Source organism: Dreissena polymorpha, chromosome 6 (assembly GCF_020536995.1).
Source record: "Dreissena polymorpha isolate Duluth1 chromosome 6, UMN_Dpol_1.0, whole genome shotgun sequence".
In the NCBI taxonomy this organism is placed as follows: domain Eukaryota; kingdom Metazoa; phylum Mollusca; class Bivalvia; order Myida; family Dreissenidae; genus Dreissena; species Dreissena polymorpha.
Window position 1 is genome coordinate 91,871,168 of NC_068360.1, and position 17,247 is coordinate 91,888,414.

The 17,247-nt window shown below is 35.9% G+C and overlaps 1 protein-coding gene across 2 annotated transcripts; it reads right to left on the minus strand.

Annotated features, from left to right (window-relative positions):
• Window positions 1-3,897: 3,897 nt before the first annotated feature.
• On the minus strand, window positions 3,898-17,245 carry LOC127833397 (uncharacterized). 2 transcript variants are annotated; one of them, XM_052358627.1, is made up of 6 exons: window positions 17,005-17,245; window positions 15,193-15,358; window positions 14,476-14,625; window positions 5,580-5,636; window positions 4,423-4,556; window positions 3,898-4,100 (listed from the first exon to the last, which is right to left on the minus strand). In XM_052358627.1, exons 1-6 carry the CDS (start codon window positions 17,139-17,141, stop codon window positions 3,944-3,946), a joined length of 801 nt encoding a protein of 266 aa, XP_052214587.1. In that variant the 5' UTR covers window positions 17,142-17,245; the 3' UTR covers window positions 3,898-3,943. The 2 variants fall into 2 exon arrangements, with proteins under 2 accessions (XP_052214587.1, XP_052214586.1); XM_052358626.1 differs by lacking the exons at window positions 14,476-14,625; window positions 15,193-15,358; window positions 17,005-17,245 and adding exons at window positions 6,168-6,339; window positions 7,186-7,366 and having other exon boundaries at window positions 5,580-5,786.
• Window positions 17,246-17,247: the final 2 nt, after the last annotated feature.

Here is a 17,247-nt window from a genome sequence, read left to right on the forward strand (position 1 = left end):
AACACAATAAGAAACACACCATAAGAAATCTAGAAATTCTCTAGCACAACTTTCAAGATTTATGCATACAAATGCTGCTGTAAATTCCCACAAATGATATCTGAAACAATTTACTTCACTGACTTATCAGTATATGTCAAGAATAGATTGTTAAGGCACATTGCACTTGCGTCTGCATTTTTTTTCCAAACATATACATGTATTACTTTCACACAGTCTGATCAGTTTGTCTTTTTATCACATTCTCCCACTGTTTCAGAATGAACGTTTGTGGACAGTCCATTCTTCATTTTGTTAGTCTTCCCATCCTGATCCAACTGAAAGTTATACATGAAATTGTTTAATAATAATAACATTGAAATAGAAAATTCATCGAATTTATACCCCCAACAGAATAAACTGTGTTTATTGATTGATGCAGATGGATGAACATGGCATTACTGTTAAATAACAGAGTGAACAGTATTGTTTTCATGAATTACAGTTCTCCTGATTGATATCTATGCACCCATGAAGTTTCAGCTTGAATCTTGAATAGTATCTTAGTTATAGCTCTGAAAAGTTACATCACACAAAAACAACAAGGGCAAAAACTCATATTCAGAAAGTGTAGGGATATGGTTCACGTGCATGACACTTCTTGTAAGTGATATCTGCACACTCAGAAGTCTCATGATGAAATCTTGTAAAATTTCTGAGATAAAAAAATATAAATCACAAAAAGAGAACAAAGTTCAATAAAGTCTTTATTAAGAAAGTGTAGGGTTATGGTTGTTAGGTTCAGTTCTCCTTATTAATTTCTACCGCGTAGTGTATATTGATCAATATTGATGTAATCTAGAGTCCGTGATCTCTAAATACCCGTACAAAGTTTGTTTTGTAATTTTACATCGTGTCCGAGATAAAGCCCTTAAAAGTTTGTGAAGACACACAGACTGACTGATCAATGGACAGACAAAGCCTTAACTATATCCCTCAGTCTTTTGCAGGGGATAAAAATAAAAGTGCTATATGGCAATTTTTTTTTTTTAAATTCAAGTGAAAATGTGTGTGGTGATTCTTATATTGAGATTTGGTTGGGATGCATCAAGTCCTGGCTTATGTACATTTCTGGCTTATGTGCATACCAATATCAATGTGGTTTCGTGGAAATGCGAACTTAAATCACATACAATAAAAAGGAAATAATTGCTTTAGGTAAAATGTTTGAATTTTATTTAACTCACAAACATACAAATTAATTTTTTATGAGTTGTTAATTAACGAATAATTTTCAAACTTGGTAAAAAAAATTCTGAAACCAACCAATATACTGATGTCTCTATTCTAGTCTATATCATATTTGTTTTGACGTAATAGTGATTGAACAGCTTACCTTGAAGTTTTCATATTCTTGGACTCCGTCCGATTCTGTTCCCGAATCTACGGATGCCTGGGACTTCCATGGCCAAAATTTTACAATCAGCGGTTGAATATACTTATTAAAGAACCACAGAACAAACGGAATCACGAAGCAGGGGCAACATACCATATTAACTGTCAACTGTCAACTATCGCCTTATCTTACGTGTTGACAAGTTGTTGTTGTTCTTAAGCGATCTCATTAGACAGAACGCTTGAAAGGTTACATGCCACAAAATCATTTAATATCGAAGCAGGTATTGGGTCTTTTCATAACTAAGGGCGAACAAGAGTTGTCTTTCGTTTGGAATTAGGCCCCATGATTATTCGGCTTCGGCCTAAATCGTGAATATATTCGCATTCGTGCTTATTCAGCCCCAAATAAAATATATGCAAAATAAATTAAAAAAAAAAAAATAAATTTCCTTTCCGTCTTTAGCATTCTAAAGTCTCATCACTCGCTACAATTACGTCATTTTCGACCGAGACCGACGACATACCGGTACATGAAGCAAAATACAAAAAAAAAACACAATTATTCTAAAGGAAGTAGTTGAATGTATTAAACAATAACTCCTTTTTGTAGACAACCTGTTTAAGTTATTTGTGTGTTAATATTGTAGTAATAAGAGAAACTTGTCCTCTGCTGATACTTTTGAGACCGAATAATCCTTTTTGCTGAATACATTTGTTTAGTTATAAAGCGAATCGCTCAAGATGTTTATCACGGTCTTTTCACATTAAGAATGGGGCCTAAATAGCCCCATTTTACTTGTAACGAATACGCCCATATGCGATTAAACCTGAGCGAAATATCTATCGTTTACATCTTTTCATATAAACAAAGTTCGAATCTGGATCACATGTGTCCGCAAAGTTGGTCACCAGTCAAGGTTTAGATAAAAAAAGTTCCGTCTCGTGTAGTCACATTAATTAATGACTTAATTTGGATAAATGTTGGTCAGAATGTTTGTGTTGACACTATTTAAGCCAAGATCAAATCTGGGTGATGTTTATCAAAAGCTTTGTCAACGGGTCAAATCTTAGGAAAACCTTGTTAATACTCGAGAAGCTATATTAGCGGCTCAATCTTTATAAATTTGTGTCATAATATTTATCTTTACTTGTTCGTATCAGGTCAATTGTGTAAAAATTATGTCAACGGGTCAAATCTTGAAAAAAACAACATATTATAACCACTGAGAAGCCACATGTATGACTCGCTCTTAATGAAACCTGGTCTGAATGTTAGTCTTTAATACCAATATATATATATTAAATATTTAAATCTTCATCAAGTTTGATCAAAATGTCAACGGACCAAGTCTCTAACGTTTGCTGTACCTTGAACTGGCATGAGCGCTTTAAGACCATCAATTAATTCTTGTTTGATTTTATTTAACGATTTGCCTTCTTTATCGGCTGGTTCTACATATGTTTACCAAAAAATTGGTTGTATTGCTGACTATCACGCGCACATTTTTTCTTTATTCTTTATTTGAGTGATACAAGTGAACAATAAATGATAAAACAAGAAACGAATGCAATGACGGGTTGATCTAAACTGAACAGCCTTTTTACCCAACATTTCTGTAAACATGTGATCACATTTTCTTCATAAGCGTTTAGTTCCTCATGTGTTATGCAAGGGGAGGCGGAGTACACGGAGGACACTTCAGCAGTCCGGTTTGGAGACTACCAACCAAGCTCGCATACACATTAATCCGGATCGCTTAGATGAGAATTGTGTGTACCAATCGCGCTTACCTGACTTGCTGCTGCTCTATAACCGTTCCTTTGGGTGTAAACGAGGTGATTCCGACTCACTAATATGGAACACATTTTGAACTATAGATGCAATGGCAAGCTATATTCTTTTAGTGAAAGACATTCAATTTAAGTCATTGTCTGTGTGTGTTCAATTTAAGTCATTGTCTGTATGTGTGTGTGTTGACACCTGTCCATTATGTTGACCGAAAATGATTCGGTCGCGATCTTATTGCAATTTCTAAATGAAAAGAAGGGAAAACATATGTTGATATAAATGTGTTATTTTCCACCACTTTTCATGAAAATAAGAAAAACCGTACAACAAAACAGTTCATAACATCACTAGGACGTTATCTTGCATGTTATGTTATTTTATCCCAGTAGCACAACTATTAACTACATGTATATGTTAACATCACTAGGGCTTAATGTATAGTTTTAATTATTGTTTGGTGTTTACAACTTATCATATCTCAACATTGCAAACGCAACCAATAAATCCCATAAAAGTAAACTTTTTTTTAAAAGCTATGAAACGGTTTAAGAAGCACACATTTACACATTGAATAGATATAGTGTAGATATAATAGTTCGTTGCATTTCGGTCAAATAAAGTCGTACACTAAAAGTCTTAAGACATGAACGTACATGGTCTTCTAAACTTTCTCATTTCCTTTGTTTTGCTTAGTGTTAAGAAACAACTACAACACAACAAAAGACGGATCAGAAAGTTGTATTACGTCTATATCGGATAACAATTTCGTATAACAATTTATCCAACGACGGAAGTGCCGTGACCGTCGTGGAAGTTGTTGTAGAATTGACCAAGCGTTGTCAAGGTAGAGGAGTCGCTATGCAACAGACTGGCAGACTGGCGGACAAACCCGGTTGGGTTATAATGTCTTATCCTCCCAGCGAACCAGGAGTAGCTGGGCGTGCAATAGATATTTTGGCAGATTAATTAAGCAGTTGAATATCAAACTAAAAAATACTCCTCGTTATACACAAACTTGTACATGAATGAATATCTTTTATTTTGATATTTTGATCGTAATAGTGGATGACCATTTCCGCGTGTATCGCATTTTTCGTTGAAACGTAGTCACATTTTAGCGAAAATCCAGTAAAGGCGTTAATTTTGTCTTCACAGATTAGCCTGTGCGGGCTGCACGAGCTCATCTGAGATGACACTTTACGCACATGCATTAAGCGCATTTTTCTAGAGCGCGGCTCTAATGTTAGGATCAATACCGATAGACGAAATCTGCTGCCTCCAACTGCGGCAACACACTCTTTATGAAATTCAACTGAACGTTCATGTCACCAGTGTGGGCGCATGCGAACTCGGTCAGCCACACCTTCTTGTGGTAGCGGTTGTACAACGACTGAAAACAGTAAAACAATATAACACAATAAAACAACATATTAATTAGCCTCAATCTGGGAAAATAAGGTTTAATGCATACACTTTCCGCCTAAACTGGATTTTCGCTTTACTGGATTTTCGTTCAGAAGCGACATATTTTTCATGAAAGCGTATATCGTCGTCCCTGATTAGCCTGTATGGATTGCACATTCTTATCCGGGACTATACAAGACCCACATGCATTTAACCCCGTTTTTTAAGAGCTTAGTTAAATTTTTAGTTAAATATAAACCTTTTTGCTTACAACATTAAATTGACGAAACAATAGCTGGGGATGAACGCTTAGTTATTATTTAACATTGTTGTTAACAGAAAGCTCGCGCCGTTTAGTGGCCTAATTTTGCTCCTGTTGATGTCGTCATTTGTTATTTACAGCCACTTTTCTTTGTACAAAATACGACTTACAAATGTGAAAATGATGATCGAAATAAAACAGCATAACAAATAAACTACTTGACTGCGCAAGAAGAAAAGAACAACTTACAAAAGATCGTGCTTTTGGATTTTATATGAGTATCGATATTAATATCTAATCTATTATCCTCAATATGTAATATGTCCATTAAGAGAAAAACAACAACATTTAAGTTGATGCTTTGCATTCAGTTCATCCAGGTACCAAGGCTGAGAAGTTGCATATGTTTATCAATAATTCGCACAATTAAATTGCCATGTAATGGTATGAATCTAATAACAGTTTTACCTGAAATAAAATTTTCCATTTGTTGATACTTTTTTAAGAATACCATTCACATTTTTATTTTTTAGGGAAGAGTAGATGAAAGCCTGTGGAGTATAAGACATGGTGTTCGCCTGAGGGAAGCCATACTCGTATCCAACTGTGAGAGCATTCTTGAGATATCCCCAAAGAAGCCGTGTACTGGTTCTACCCAGAAAACGGACTCGAGAGCGTTTCAATAAGCCTTCGGCTTTCAATGCATTTGAGCTAAAATAAATTGGTTTAAAGCCTGTATAAACGTACCTTCAAATAGCCTATGACTTCCTCAGCTCTACAATTGTAAGTATGGGCAGCGACATAGTCGATCCGGCATCCATGGCAAGCCGCGAAGAACTGATCAAGCCAATGAAAATCGTGTCCAGCCGGCACGGGAGCCACGAGCGGAATGCCGGCGGCCGCCTTCTCGACCATCGGCCAGTACTTGGCAGCTTCTTGCGGCGTCATATGAGCCTGTGTAGCGTAATAAGTTAACATCTATGACAAAATTATTTAAAGGCGAATATACTTTTTTTCGTTTCGAGTTGGAATTATTTATGATAAAAGTTAAATCTTTCGCCAAAATGTTAAACCCAAAGAAGACTTTTACATCCGTACATAATAGCGGTCAGTTTTATTTATAAAAGCTTAGAGTAATTAAGATTGATATAAATGTAAATATATCAAATGTTATAATATGAGACGTTGATAAAAAGCCGCCATGATTGCATCAATAATACTTTCATAATAGATATTACAATTCAAAGTATATGATGAAAACTTCATCGGACTTGTGTTTTTCGAGTTGTTTTTCGAGTTGTGTATGCATTATTATTCTATCGAATTACGCATCACCTGGTGGGTGTGATCGGGCTCGTTTAACCCAAGCAGGAACTGCGAGTCCGACGGAATGTGGATGCTCTTGTTGCTGTGCATTGACCAAAACATGAGAACGAACTGCGGCACGTGCGAGTTTGAGTTGGGGCATGCGTGTCTAAACTGCTCGAAGTCCTTGCCCCAATCGTACCTGCCATTTGTTGACGTATTTTTAATATTTGACTTGCCATGGATAGATTTAATTTTATCATTATATTGGCCATTGTTGGGTCGAATTTAAATATGTGACTTGCCATTGGTGGATATGATTGAAATATAAGACTTCTACTTATTGGTTGATATACATGTAATTTAAAGATAAGACCTGTCATAGGTGGATATAATTTAAACATTAGAATTGCGATCGATGGATTAAATTCAAACATCTGACATATTATAATAAAAGTAATGCCAGTTTGATCTTGTTTTCTTATCAGTTAAGAAAATTATAACAAGTTTGTTAAGCTAAACGATATACTATTTTTATATTTTCGTCGAAAATAAATACTGTTGGGGCGCTTACATAAAACACATCATAGAAGCCCATGCTGGAATTGCCATGAGATAAAAGTGTGTAACCTTTCATCCTTGCAGTTAATCTATTTATGCTTTTTTAAAGTTATAGTACATTGATTTGGTAATAGTTCCAGAGTTAATTAGTTTCCTTGATTACATTTGTTGAATTTAGAATGTAAAATTCCTACTTTAAAATGTGCCCCAATTTGTGAACAATATTGCATAGATTTTTTAATAATAATAAATGTCAGTGTACGTAACAACCCGAATCGTACACACTGTCGAAATGACCTGCTCATATGCAGTGCTTATGTTTGCTGAGTTTGTAATGTATTCAATTCAAAGATTGAAAACCAAATGCCGACCATTCAAGCAACTATATAATAGTCCACATGATTTAAATCAAAACAATCAATGATGCTCTAATGTCCGCCTGTTGACTCTAGAAAGATCTACCAAAAGGACAAAAAGGTACACTCACCACCACGAAATGTTACTCAGCACCTTGAAATCATCGCACATTAATCTAGTCGCAGCGGCGGAGAGTCCCTTCTTTTGAGAACCAGCATTCTCGACCAACGAGGGAAGTGACGCCAGTGCACACACTACAAATAAAAACAACATGATCCACCACTGAGGCCTCCAATGCGTATAATAACAAAAATTCCTTCAGTCGGAATACATGCGCTGCCTGATAGCAGTTCAGTTGGTTTTATAGTTGTGGGACATAACAATGTTAAAGGGGCCTTTTCACAGATTTTGGCATGTATTAAAGTTTGTCATTAATTGCTTTATTTTGATAAATATAACCATTGGATCTAAAAAGCTCCAGTAAAACATGAAGAATAAAAAAAAGAAAAAAAGTAAACCTCAACAGGGCTCGAACCACTGCCCCCTGGTGACCTGGAGTCAAAAGTCTAGACCACTCGGCCATCCCTGCTCATACTATGATGGTCGTATTTATACCTTATATACGCCATTGTCGTAGCTTCACAAAGTATAAGTACTAACAGAACTCTCCAAATTATTCAATCGTTTCGCGTTGCAACACTTTATAAGTTTCAGGTTTTTAAATCGTCAAAAGATGCATATAATGGCTATTTTAGAGCATGGTAAATGTTCAGTTTTGCTGTTTCCTCACAAAATCATAACAAAAACGAAAATTTGCGAATCTGAAACATTTTTTTTTTCAATTTTGTCAATTTACCAAAACGTGAAAAGGCCCCTTTAATGCAGTGTTTGACTTTGGTTGTACTTCGTTTCCAGTTTACGGCAATCGGGGCAAATGCGCTTATTTAAAACATGTATGCGATTACAAGGGGGGCATGCGTATACGGGAGCTTACCGCGTTTAAGTGAGAAAATTGGAACAAAACTTCAAAGATGGCCTGGTTTGTTGGGTTTTCTTAAAGGAAGAGAGTATATTTTCACCCGGTAAGACCCTTTGTAGTTATAATTATTTTAAATGAATACGCCCTTTCGGCTCTCCGGTGTTTGTGCTTCCTTCGGTTTTTTGTTTCAATATCGTAGACGTCGGGATAAAAAGTTATTGAAGGAAAACCGTCCACACATCTGTTGTCTCCTTACGTGATGTTCGAGAAATGGGATGTACAAATATCATTTTCTCTTATAATACACAGTATTGATGCACGTGTACGGTAAAATATAATTAAACCATGATTATTTCATTTTCGACTTACCGGTTCGGAATTCATTTTAAACTAATTGGCGGGTGCACACAGAAGCGGATAATATGCAGGTCAAAAATAGATTTTACATCCGGTGATGCTGGTTTTGACACCCGACGCATATAAACATTTATGAATGAACGGCTTCATGAACGTTGACGTCGCTCTTGGTTACCAGAAAAATTCCTACGTACGGATTTTAACCTTCATTGTTTACAATATATTAAGTGCACAAGTACTGGAATTGGTATAGCGTTTTTTAAAGGTGTATGTCCAGCGCGTGTGACGGGAAAACAGGGCTTAATGTATTTTTTATTCAGTTCTATATTAGTTATCTCAAATATGTATGAAAAAATGTCGGTCAACATTAATCCAGTGTTAAGTTTTGAAAATATTGAGGCGTTCATTAATTATGGATCTCAAACGGAGCATTAATCCGCATATTAAAAACAACACCGGACGTATTGCATATTAGTTTGGAGACATGAAATTATTTCGAAACAAAGCAATAAGAGGTTCAATTCTATATGAGCAAGTCTCGCTGCGCACGATTACGCTCTTACTTCTCGTATATATTTGACTCTTATGAATCTTGGCAAATACCTAGTGTTTTATTTTGCTTAATCTGAATTAAGTTATGCATCTATATGTACGTTAAGCAGCATAACATGACTTCCAAATGACCAACAGCTCTTTCATATGTGAAAGAGATTGACACGAAATACCTACCCATCTATAATAAAGTTTATACGTGTAGTTCAATATTATAGTTTTATAGCATTTTATGTGGTGCAATATAAGTGTTTTCTTAATCACTTTACTGTAGAATTATAAAAATTCTGTACACAAAACCTGCCGACCAACTGAATCAATTCACCGATTTTAAAGAAGATGGGTTGTGGGGTTGCTGATGTACGAGATAATAGATCTGTATCAGCCTTTTCAGTAATATTTTAATTAATTAAATGTATTTTATGACGTGTCGACCTTATTCTGATATGAACTTTTCTTTTACAATTCTTTTACTGTCTTTTCAGATGATGAAGGTTAAAGGGCGATAATAAGTGCATCTTTCGTTGCAGTATAAAATTACGTAATTAGGAATTTAAAATTAGCGGAGGACTGGGATACCATTCCCCATTCATGGACCACATGGGTTTAAATGGAGAATATGCAAGAAAGAGTCCTTCAACAGAGTCGGACTAAAACAGCAAATAAAACAAACGATCCAAACAAAAAAAATGTACAACTGATTACGTAATTACACGTTTTGTTCCGTATATGTCATGATGCTAGTTTCTCACTTTTTATGAAAATAAAGCATTATGTGTGTTACGTCATTTCTTCCAACGATGTCTCTGCATACATTTTCAATTGTATTCAGCACTTACATACACAATAAAAAATAGGTCGGAATCAATTCGTTATGCATTTGACATATTAACATTACTTACGATTAGAAGGCAATGTTAGGAACAAACGAAATAATCTTTATTAGTGAACCAATACTTAATTCCCTCAATACAACAGTCTTAAATAATATGTATTCACAGATGTATAAAAGAGAAAAAAATACATGTATATATCGATCACTTCTACTGAAATTATATCGTGTATTGCATTTGCACAAATCTTTCTACCCACTAAAAATTCACTTTTTTGCGATTATAATATAGTGATCAACTCAGAACTGGTTTAAAAGAAGGTCGTCCAAAATGTGCCACATCAAAGTCAAATACATGTATCAGTATCTTTTTGGTGAAACGTGTCAAATAGCATTGTATTAAATAAACAATTAATATTTAAGTTTTCATTTAAAAACATCCACCGATATGCATCTTGTAAGCCGGTGTCAGGTATTCCAAATTCCTTCATGTATTCTGAATCGCAACAATCGCAGTATTTGGTTACAGCAACCTTATACTAGTATCGAAACGGCTTTACTCTTTTTTGTTTTTCATTGCACTTATTTTGCACGTACATGTGATTGTTTGGCGTGGTACTTCGACGTTATCTGTTTTGTTTGATTGGTGGGTTTTCATGTACCTTTCGCTTTTTAGAGCGGTACACACTTCGTTACGCCGTCTCTTTTTAATATTGGCATCCTCGACATATATAACTGGCGTCTTGATATCTGGAAATAGTAAGCATAGTATTCCGTTTAGTAGGCATAGTTTTCCGTTTGATGCATATTCAAACATAAGTATGTCCATACGTGTTAAAATACACGTTTACACGTTATAATTCGGCATTAAATGAATTAATAGACATAACAACGCGTCGAGATAATACAATAATAAAATGATTTATGATATATTTTATTGTAAACATGTACACATACTGTTTATTGTGAGAAAAAAATGATATTCGAACATCCAACATCTCGAAGGTCAAAAATTAAACAACAAATTTGTCGACGGTTTTGTTTCAATAACTTTTTTATTCCGACGTCTACGGTATTGAAACAAAAAACAAAGGGGAGCACACACACCGTAGAGCCGACAGGGCTTATTCATTTAAAAGAAATATAAATACAAACTGGCTTACCGGGTGAAAATATCCGCTACTCCTTCACAAAAAACACTAAAACGACGCCATCTTTGAAGTTTTGTTCCAACTTTCTCACTGAACCGCGGTAAGCTCCCGCATACGCATGCCCCCACCCCCCCCCCCCCCCCCCCCCTGGATTACATTTGCAGCGTTTCCACTGGCTTGTTATGTTCTCTATGTGTATGGTAATTGGAACCAATGATAACATGACAATACGAAAACTCGAACTTCTGCTAATGGAACTAAATAGTATTTGTTTAAAATGACCAAACTAATATTGTTATTATAGCTAAAGTACCATGTCAACGCCAAATGTCGTCATGTCAGTTTAACCACCTTACAAATGACGTCAAATCAAATAAATCCCCTGACAGATTACGTCACTTAATGTGAATCACCTGACACAAGACGTCACATCAGTAAACTGCTTTTATGAATTACCGGTATAAATATATTATCGTAAAATAACAACTATTTGTAAAGTTTTAAAGCGTATCACAAGAAAGATCTGACACTTCCTAATATTAATTAAACCTGAAAATTCCGTTCAAATGACAAATAATGTAAAATCGGATATATAATTTTGAGTGTAGGCTAATACGTGACAACAATTTCCGCTTTAATAGTATTTTTCGTTGAAAGGAAGTCGTTTTTTGGCAAAATCCAGTTTGGGCGGACAGTGTCGTCCCTGATTAGCCTGTGCGGAATACACAGGCTAATTTAAGTCGAAACTTAACAAGCAAGCATTTAGCCATGTTTCTCAGAGCGAGGTTCATATTCAAGTTGTCTGACGGTACACAGGCTAGGTTTTACCGATTGAAGGGTCACTTTAAATATGCGCAACAGTGTCCACGTTTAATGTTTTAACAAAAGCTACCATGAGCACTAAGTTTTAGTTTTAATATATAGATATATAGTTTGATTGATATATATATGAATTTAAGCTCGATTGCATCTAAAGCTTAGGGCTAATTGAAGCATTCTCGAGTCCGTTTCATGGGTAGAACTAGTACTTGGTGTATTTTTTTGAGATCTAAGGCACGCAGCAGACTGCATCCACATGAATGGTTGGGGTCAAATGTGTGAAATGTAAACACTAAACAACAAAAGAACACACAATATGCAATCACACGGTTGATAAATTATCACAAGTGGAATTCTTAACAAGCGAGACTTTGATCGACATTTTTTTCACAATGAAATGGTGCATTTAATATCGAAATACTGACGATTACTCTTTGACAAGTTTGATTCAGTCGCGATTTAATTGTAATTTCTAAATTTGAAAATAGGAAAACGCTTGTTTATATGACACTGTTATTTAACACCATTGCATTTCGGTTTCGTTCTCTAAAAGTCTTAAGACATGAGCGTTCATGGTTTTGAAATCTGGCTCATTTCCTTTGTTTCGCTAAGTGTTAAGGTAGAAATACAACACAACAAAAACACAATTCAGAAACTTTCATTACGTGTAATTCGGATTACAATTTCGGATAACAATTTATCCAACGACGGAAGAGCCGTCACCGGCGGCGAAGCTTTTGTAGAATTGACCAAGCGTTGTCAAGGTGGATGAGTCGGCATGAAACAGGCTGGCAGACTGGCGGACAAACCCGGTTGGGTTATCATGTTTTATTCTCCCAGTGAACCAGGAGTAGCTTGACGCGAAATCGATAAAGGCGTTTAATTAATTAGTTGAATATCAAAATGAGTGATATTCAAACTAATTCAAATGTGGCCATCTTGAATATCAAAATTAAAGATATTCATGTCTCTACACATTTTGAAATCAAACATATATATATATATATATAGATATATATATATATATATATATATATATATATATATATTATATATATATATATATATATATATATCTATATATATATATACTATATATATATATATCTATATATATATATATATATATATATATATATAAATATTTCTTTTGCAACAAATGATTACAAATAAATATAAATCGCCGTGCATCCACTCATCTGAACTAAGAGATATGTATTAACCCCTTACCACTTAGATAAGTATTTTCACGCATTTGTAGTCCCTAAGAAAGTTATATTTAATTAAAAACCTTTCTTACTAGATTCAAATTTTAAAAGCTTCATCTCCAAACCTTAGATACTGATGAGCAGCAAACAGGATACAACCTGAACAGACTGTGAGTGACTCGCAGGCTGTTCTGGTTTTATGCTGTTTTACACATAGCCATTTTCAATGTTTGCACAGGCTAACCTGCGCTGACACTGTACGCGGATGCATTAAGCCCTTTAATTGCAGTACGCGTCTCAGAGGTAAGTATCAATACCGATAGACGAAATCTGCCGCCTCCAACTGCGGTAACAAACTCTTCATAAAATTCAACTGAACGTTCACGTCCCCAGTGTGGGCGCATGCGAACTCGGTCAGCCACATCTTCTTGTGGTAGCGGTTGTACAGCGACTGAAGACAGTAAAGCGATATATTATTGAGCCTCGATTTTGGAAAAAGAGAATTAATGCATAGGCTGTCCGCCTTAACTGGATTTTCGTTTAGGACAAACCTCTTCTGAACGAACAATAACTAATAAGCGTCCCTGATAATCGTGTGTGGAGTGTACAAGCTAATCGGGGACGACAATTGACACACCTACATTAAGCCCAGTTTTGCAAGATCGAGATTTAATTTTAAGTTAAATATACATCTTTTTTTGCCAACAACATTTCATCGACGAATCAATAGTTGGTGATGAAAACTGAGTTATAGTTCAAGATTGTAGTTCACAGAATGCTCGCGCCGTTTAGTTGCCTTATTTTGTTTCTGTTGATATCGTCATGTTTTGTTTTTTTCCAGCCAATTTTTCTTCACACAAATTACGACTGCAAACTGTGAAAGTGATGATCTAAATAAAATACCACGTAAGATAACTTAATTTACTTTGCAATAACAAAAGATCAACTCGCAAAGGCTCGTGCTTTCGGTTTCTATATGAGTATCGATATTGATCTCTAACCTAGATCCTCAATATGTATCATGTCCCATTAAGAATAAATAACAAAAAATAAGTAGATGCCCAGTTCACACGTCCCAAGGCAAAAGAGTTGCCTGTGATTATCAATAATTCGTACAATTTAAATTCCATGTAATGGTACGTATTTAGGACAATGTTTAGTTTAAATGAAATATTCCGTTAATTTTTTATTTTTTTTTTCATACTTTTTCAGAATAATATTCCTATTTTAGAAAAAGTGTTTTATGGTAGGGTAGATAAAAGCCTGCGGCGTATTAGATATCGTGTCCGCTTGAGGAAGGTCGTGTTCGATCCCAACTGTGGGAGCATTTTTGAGATCTGCCCAGAAGAAGCCGTGTACTGGTTCTACCCAGAAAACGGACTCGAGAGCGTTTCAATAAGCCTTCGGCTTTCTATGAATTCGAGCTAAATAAATGCATTTAAACAAATGCCTGTATAAACTTACCTTCAAATATCCCATGACTTCCTCCGCTCTACAATTGTAAGTATGGGCAGCGACATGGGTCGATCCGGCATCCATGGCAAGCCGCGAAGAACTGATCAAGCCATTGAAAGTTTGGTAAAGCCGGCACTGGCGCCACGAGCGCGATGCCGTTGGCCGCCTGCTCAACCACCTTCCACAAATTAGCAGCTTCTTGAGGTGACACGTGAGCCTGTGTAGTGTAATGAGTTCACATCTATGACACAATTTTCAAATAGCGAAATAGGTCGCCGTAGTGTAATGAATAAGATGTCTGTCTAGCGACCTGGTGGTCACGGGTTCGTTCCCCACTGTGGGAGCGTTCTTTAAATTTCACCCAAATACACCAAGTACTGGTTCTAGGTCCAGGAAACAGACTCGAGGGCGTTTCAAGAAGCCTTAGGCTTTCGATGCAATCGAGCTTAAATTTTGGTTTAAACTTAATTGCGAATACACTCTTCTTTGCGTTTCGACTTGGATTGAATAACCAAGATTGACAACATATGAAAGCCACCAGGATACTTTTACATTCGTACATGATAACGGTCAATTTGATTTATATAAGTTTTGAGTTTCTAAGATTGGAATAAATTGAAAATGTTAAGAAATGTGACTTCCATAAAAAAAAGCCACCATGATTGCATCATTAATCCATTCATTATTACGACTAACGTCCAAATGCTATGACGGCAATTTCATCGGACTTGCGTGCGCACTTAGAGTTGTGTATGAGTTGTTATTCCACAGAATACCGCATCACCTGTTCGGCGAAGTCGGGCTCGTTGAAACCGAGTAGGTACTGCGAGCCCGACGCAATGTGGATGCTCTGGCCGCTATGCAGCGACCACACCATGGGTACGAATGGGGCCGCGTGCGAGTTCGGGCATGCGTGTTTAAACTGCTCGTAGTCCTTGCCCCAACTGTACCTGCAATTAGTTGGTGTCATTTAAACATTTGATTTGCCATTAATGGATATAATTTAAACATTAGACTCGTCATTCGTGAATATAATTTAAACGTTAGAATTTTTATTGGTCGGTGTATATATTTTAAACATTTCACTTGCTATTGGTGGATTAAGTTTAAACGTTGGGGATAGAATGATGAAATTAATACCAGTTCAATCTTTTTTTATCAGTTGAGATAATTTTAACTCGTTTGTGAGGCGAAACGATATAAGAATTTAGCTTTATCTGATGTTTTCGTTGAAAATTGAAACAGGTGGCGCGCTCACATAAAACAACTAATTCTGTTATAGAATGATGGAATGAACATGAGGTGTTAAGCCTTTGCAAACAGTTTGGATCCAGATGAGACGCCACGTTCTTTTGCAAACAGTTTGGATCCAGATGAGACGCCACAGAACGTGGCGTCTCATCTGGATCCAAACTGTTTGCTATTCTGATAGTATTCTTTGAAAAAAATCGAAGAAAATGCTTATTTTACAAATTCAGCAGAAGACATTTTAGCAGACGACAAATTTCCCAGCATGCAAAGGGTTAATAATTCTGTTATAGAATGGTGGAATAAACATGAGGTACAAGTGTTAAGTCTTTCATTCTTCCTCTTTTCATTTTTTCCGCTAAAATATAGTACGCTGTTTTGATCGTCATTAGCGAGCTATTTAGTTTCATTGATTACATTACTTATATTAAGAATGCGATATTAAAAATGCGAACGGCCAACTTCAAAATATGCCACAATTTGTGAACAACAATGCATGGATATCTGTATGATATACATAGATCAATTTACTTTACAAAAACAGCTTCATAAAGAACGAATCTAACAAATTGTCGAAATTACTTGAAACTATGTATAGTATTTATGTTGTTGTTTTATTTAATTTATCCAGCAGAACGTTTAAAACCTAATGCTGACCATTCGATCAACTATATATTTATGCACATTATTGATATAAAGAAGTAAAACTCCAGCTGCTGGAGCAGTATTGTATTCTTACTATATACAATTTGTTGGTCCTTTATTAAAGGCAAGTGACCAATGGCCAAAACAGTACGAAACAGCACAATACGAAACAACATAAACACACAGAAGAATAGAACTAGGGTCTCCGCCTTGGAATGGTCAATACAAAGCAATTGTGGTTTAAACCGGTTTTAGAGCGCTTAATCTCACACTTGGCCGAGCAATATTCATGATACATATATAACATTTAACTTAAAAGCATTGCAACTCAAATTAAACAATAATACAAGGGAATTAAATTTGATATCAAAACAATCAATTGAGCCTTGTTCTGAGAAAACTGGTCTTAATGCATGTGCGTAAAGTTTCATCCCAGATTGGACTGTGCAGTCCACACAGGCTAATCAGGGACGACACTTTCCGCCTTAACTTAATGTTTTGTAAGGAGGGACTTCCTTGAAACTACAAATACCATAAAAGCGGCAAGTGTCGTCCCTGATTAGCCTGTGCGGATTGCACAGGCTTATCTGGGACGTCACTTTACGCACATGCATTAAGCCCAGTTTTCACAGAACGCGGCTCATTAATGCACACATGTCCGCTTTATGCCTCTAGATAGATCTACCAAAAAGCTCAAACTCACCACCACGCTATGTTATTCAGCACACGGAAATCATCGCACATTAAAGAAGCCGTATTGGCGGCTACTCCCTTCTTTTGTGAACTCTCGACCAGAGAGGGAAGCGACGCTAATGTTAACACTGCAAATAAAGTCAACATTTTTCGATCCCCGATGCCGGCAATTCGTGTGAAAACACTGACAACAAGATTAAATGCGTCTGTCTGATAGCAGGTCACTTTCTTTTATACTTTTAGGACATTAAAT

Bases quoted from the DNA above. Each gene is read 5' to 3' on its own strand.
- LOC127833397 (XM_052358626.1), bottom strand. From the start codon at position 7,328: ATGTTGTTTTTATTTGTAGTGTGTGCACTGGCGTCACTTCCCTCGTTG. The intron at 6,340-7,185 runs GTGAGTGTACCT...AACAAATGGCAG, and splicing joins CTGAGTAACATTTCGTGGTG to GTACGATTGGGGCAAGGACT. The intron at 5,787-6,167 runs GTGATGCGTAAT...TACGCTACACAG, and splicing joins AGCCCGATCACACCCACCAG to GCTCATATGACGCCGCAAGA.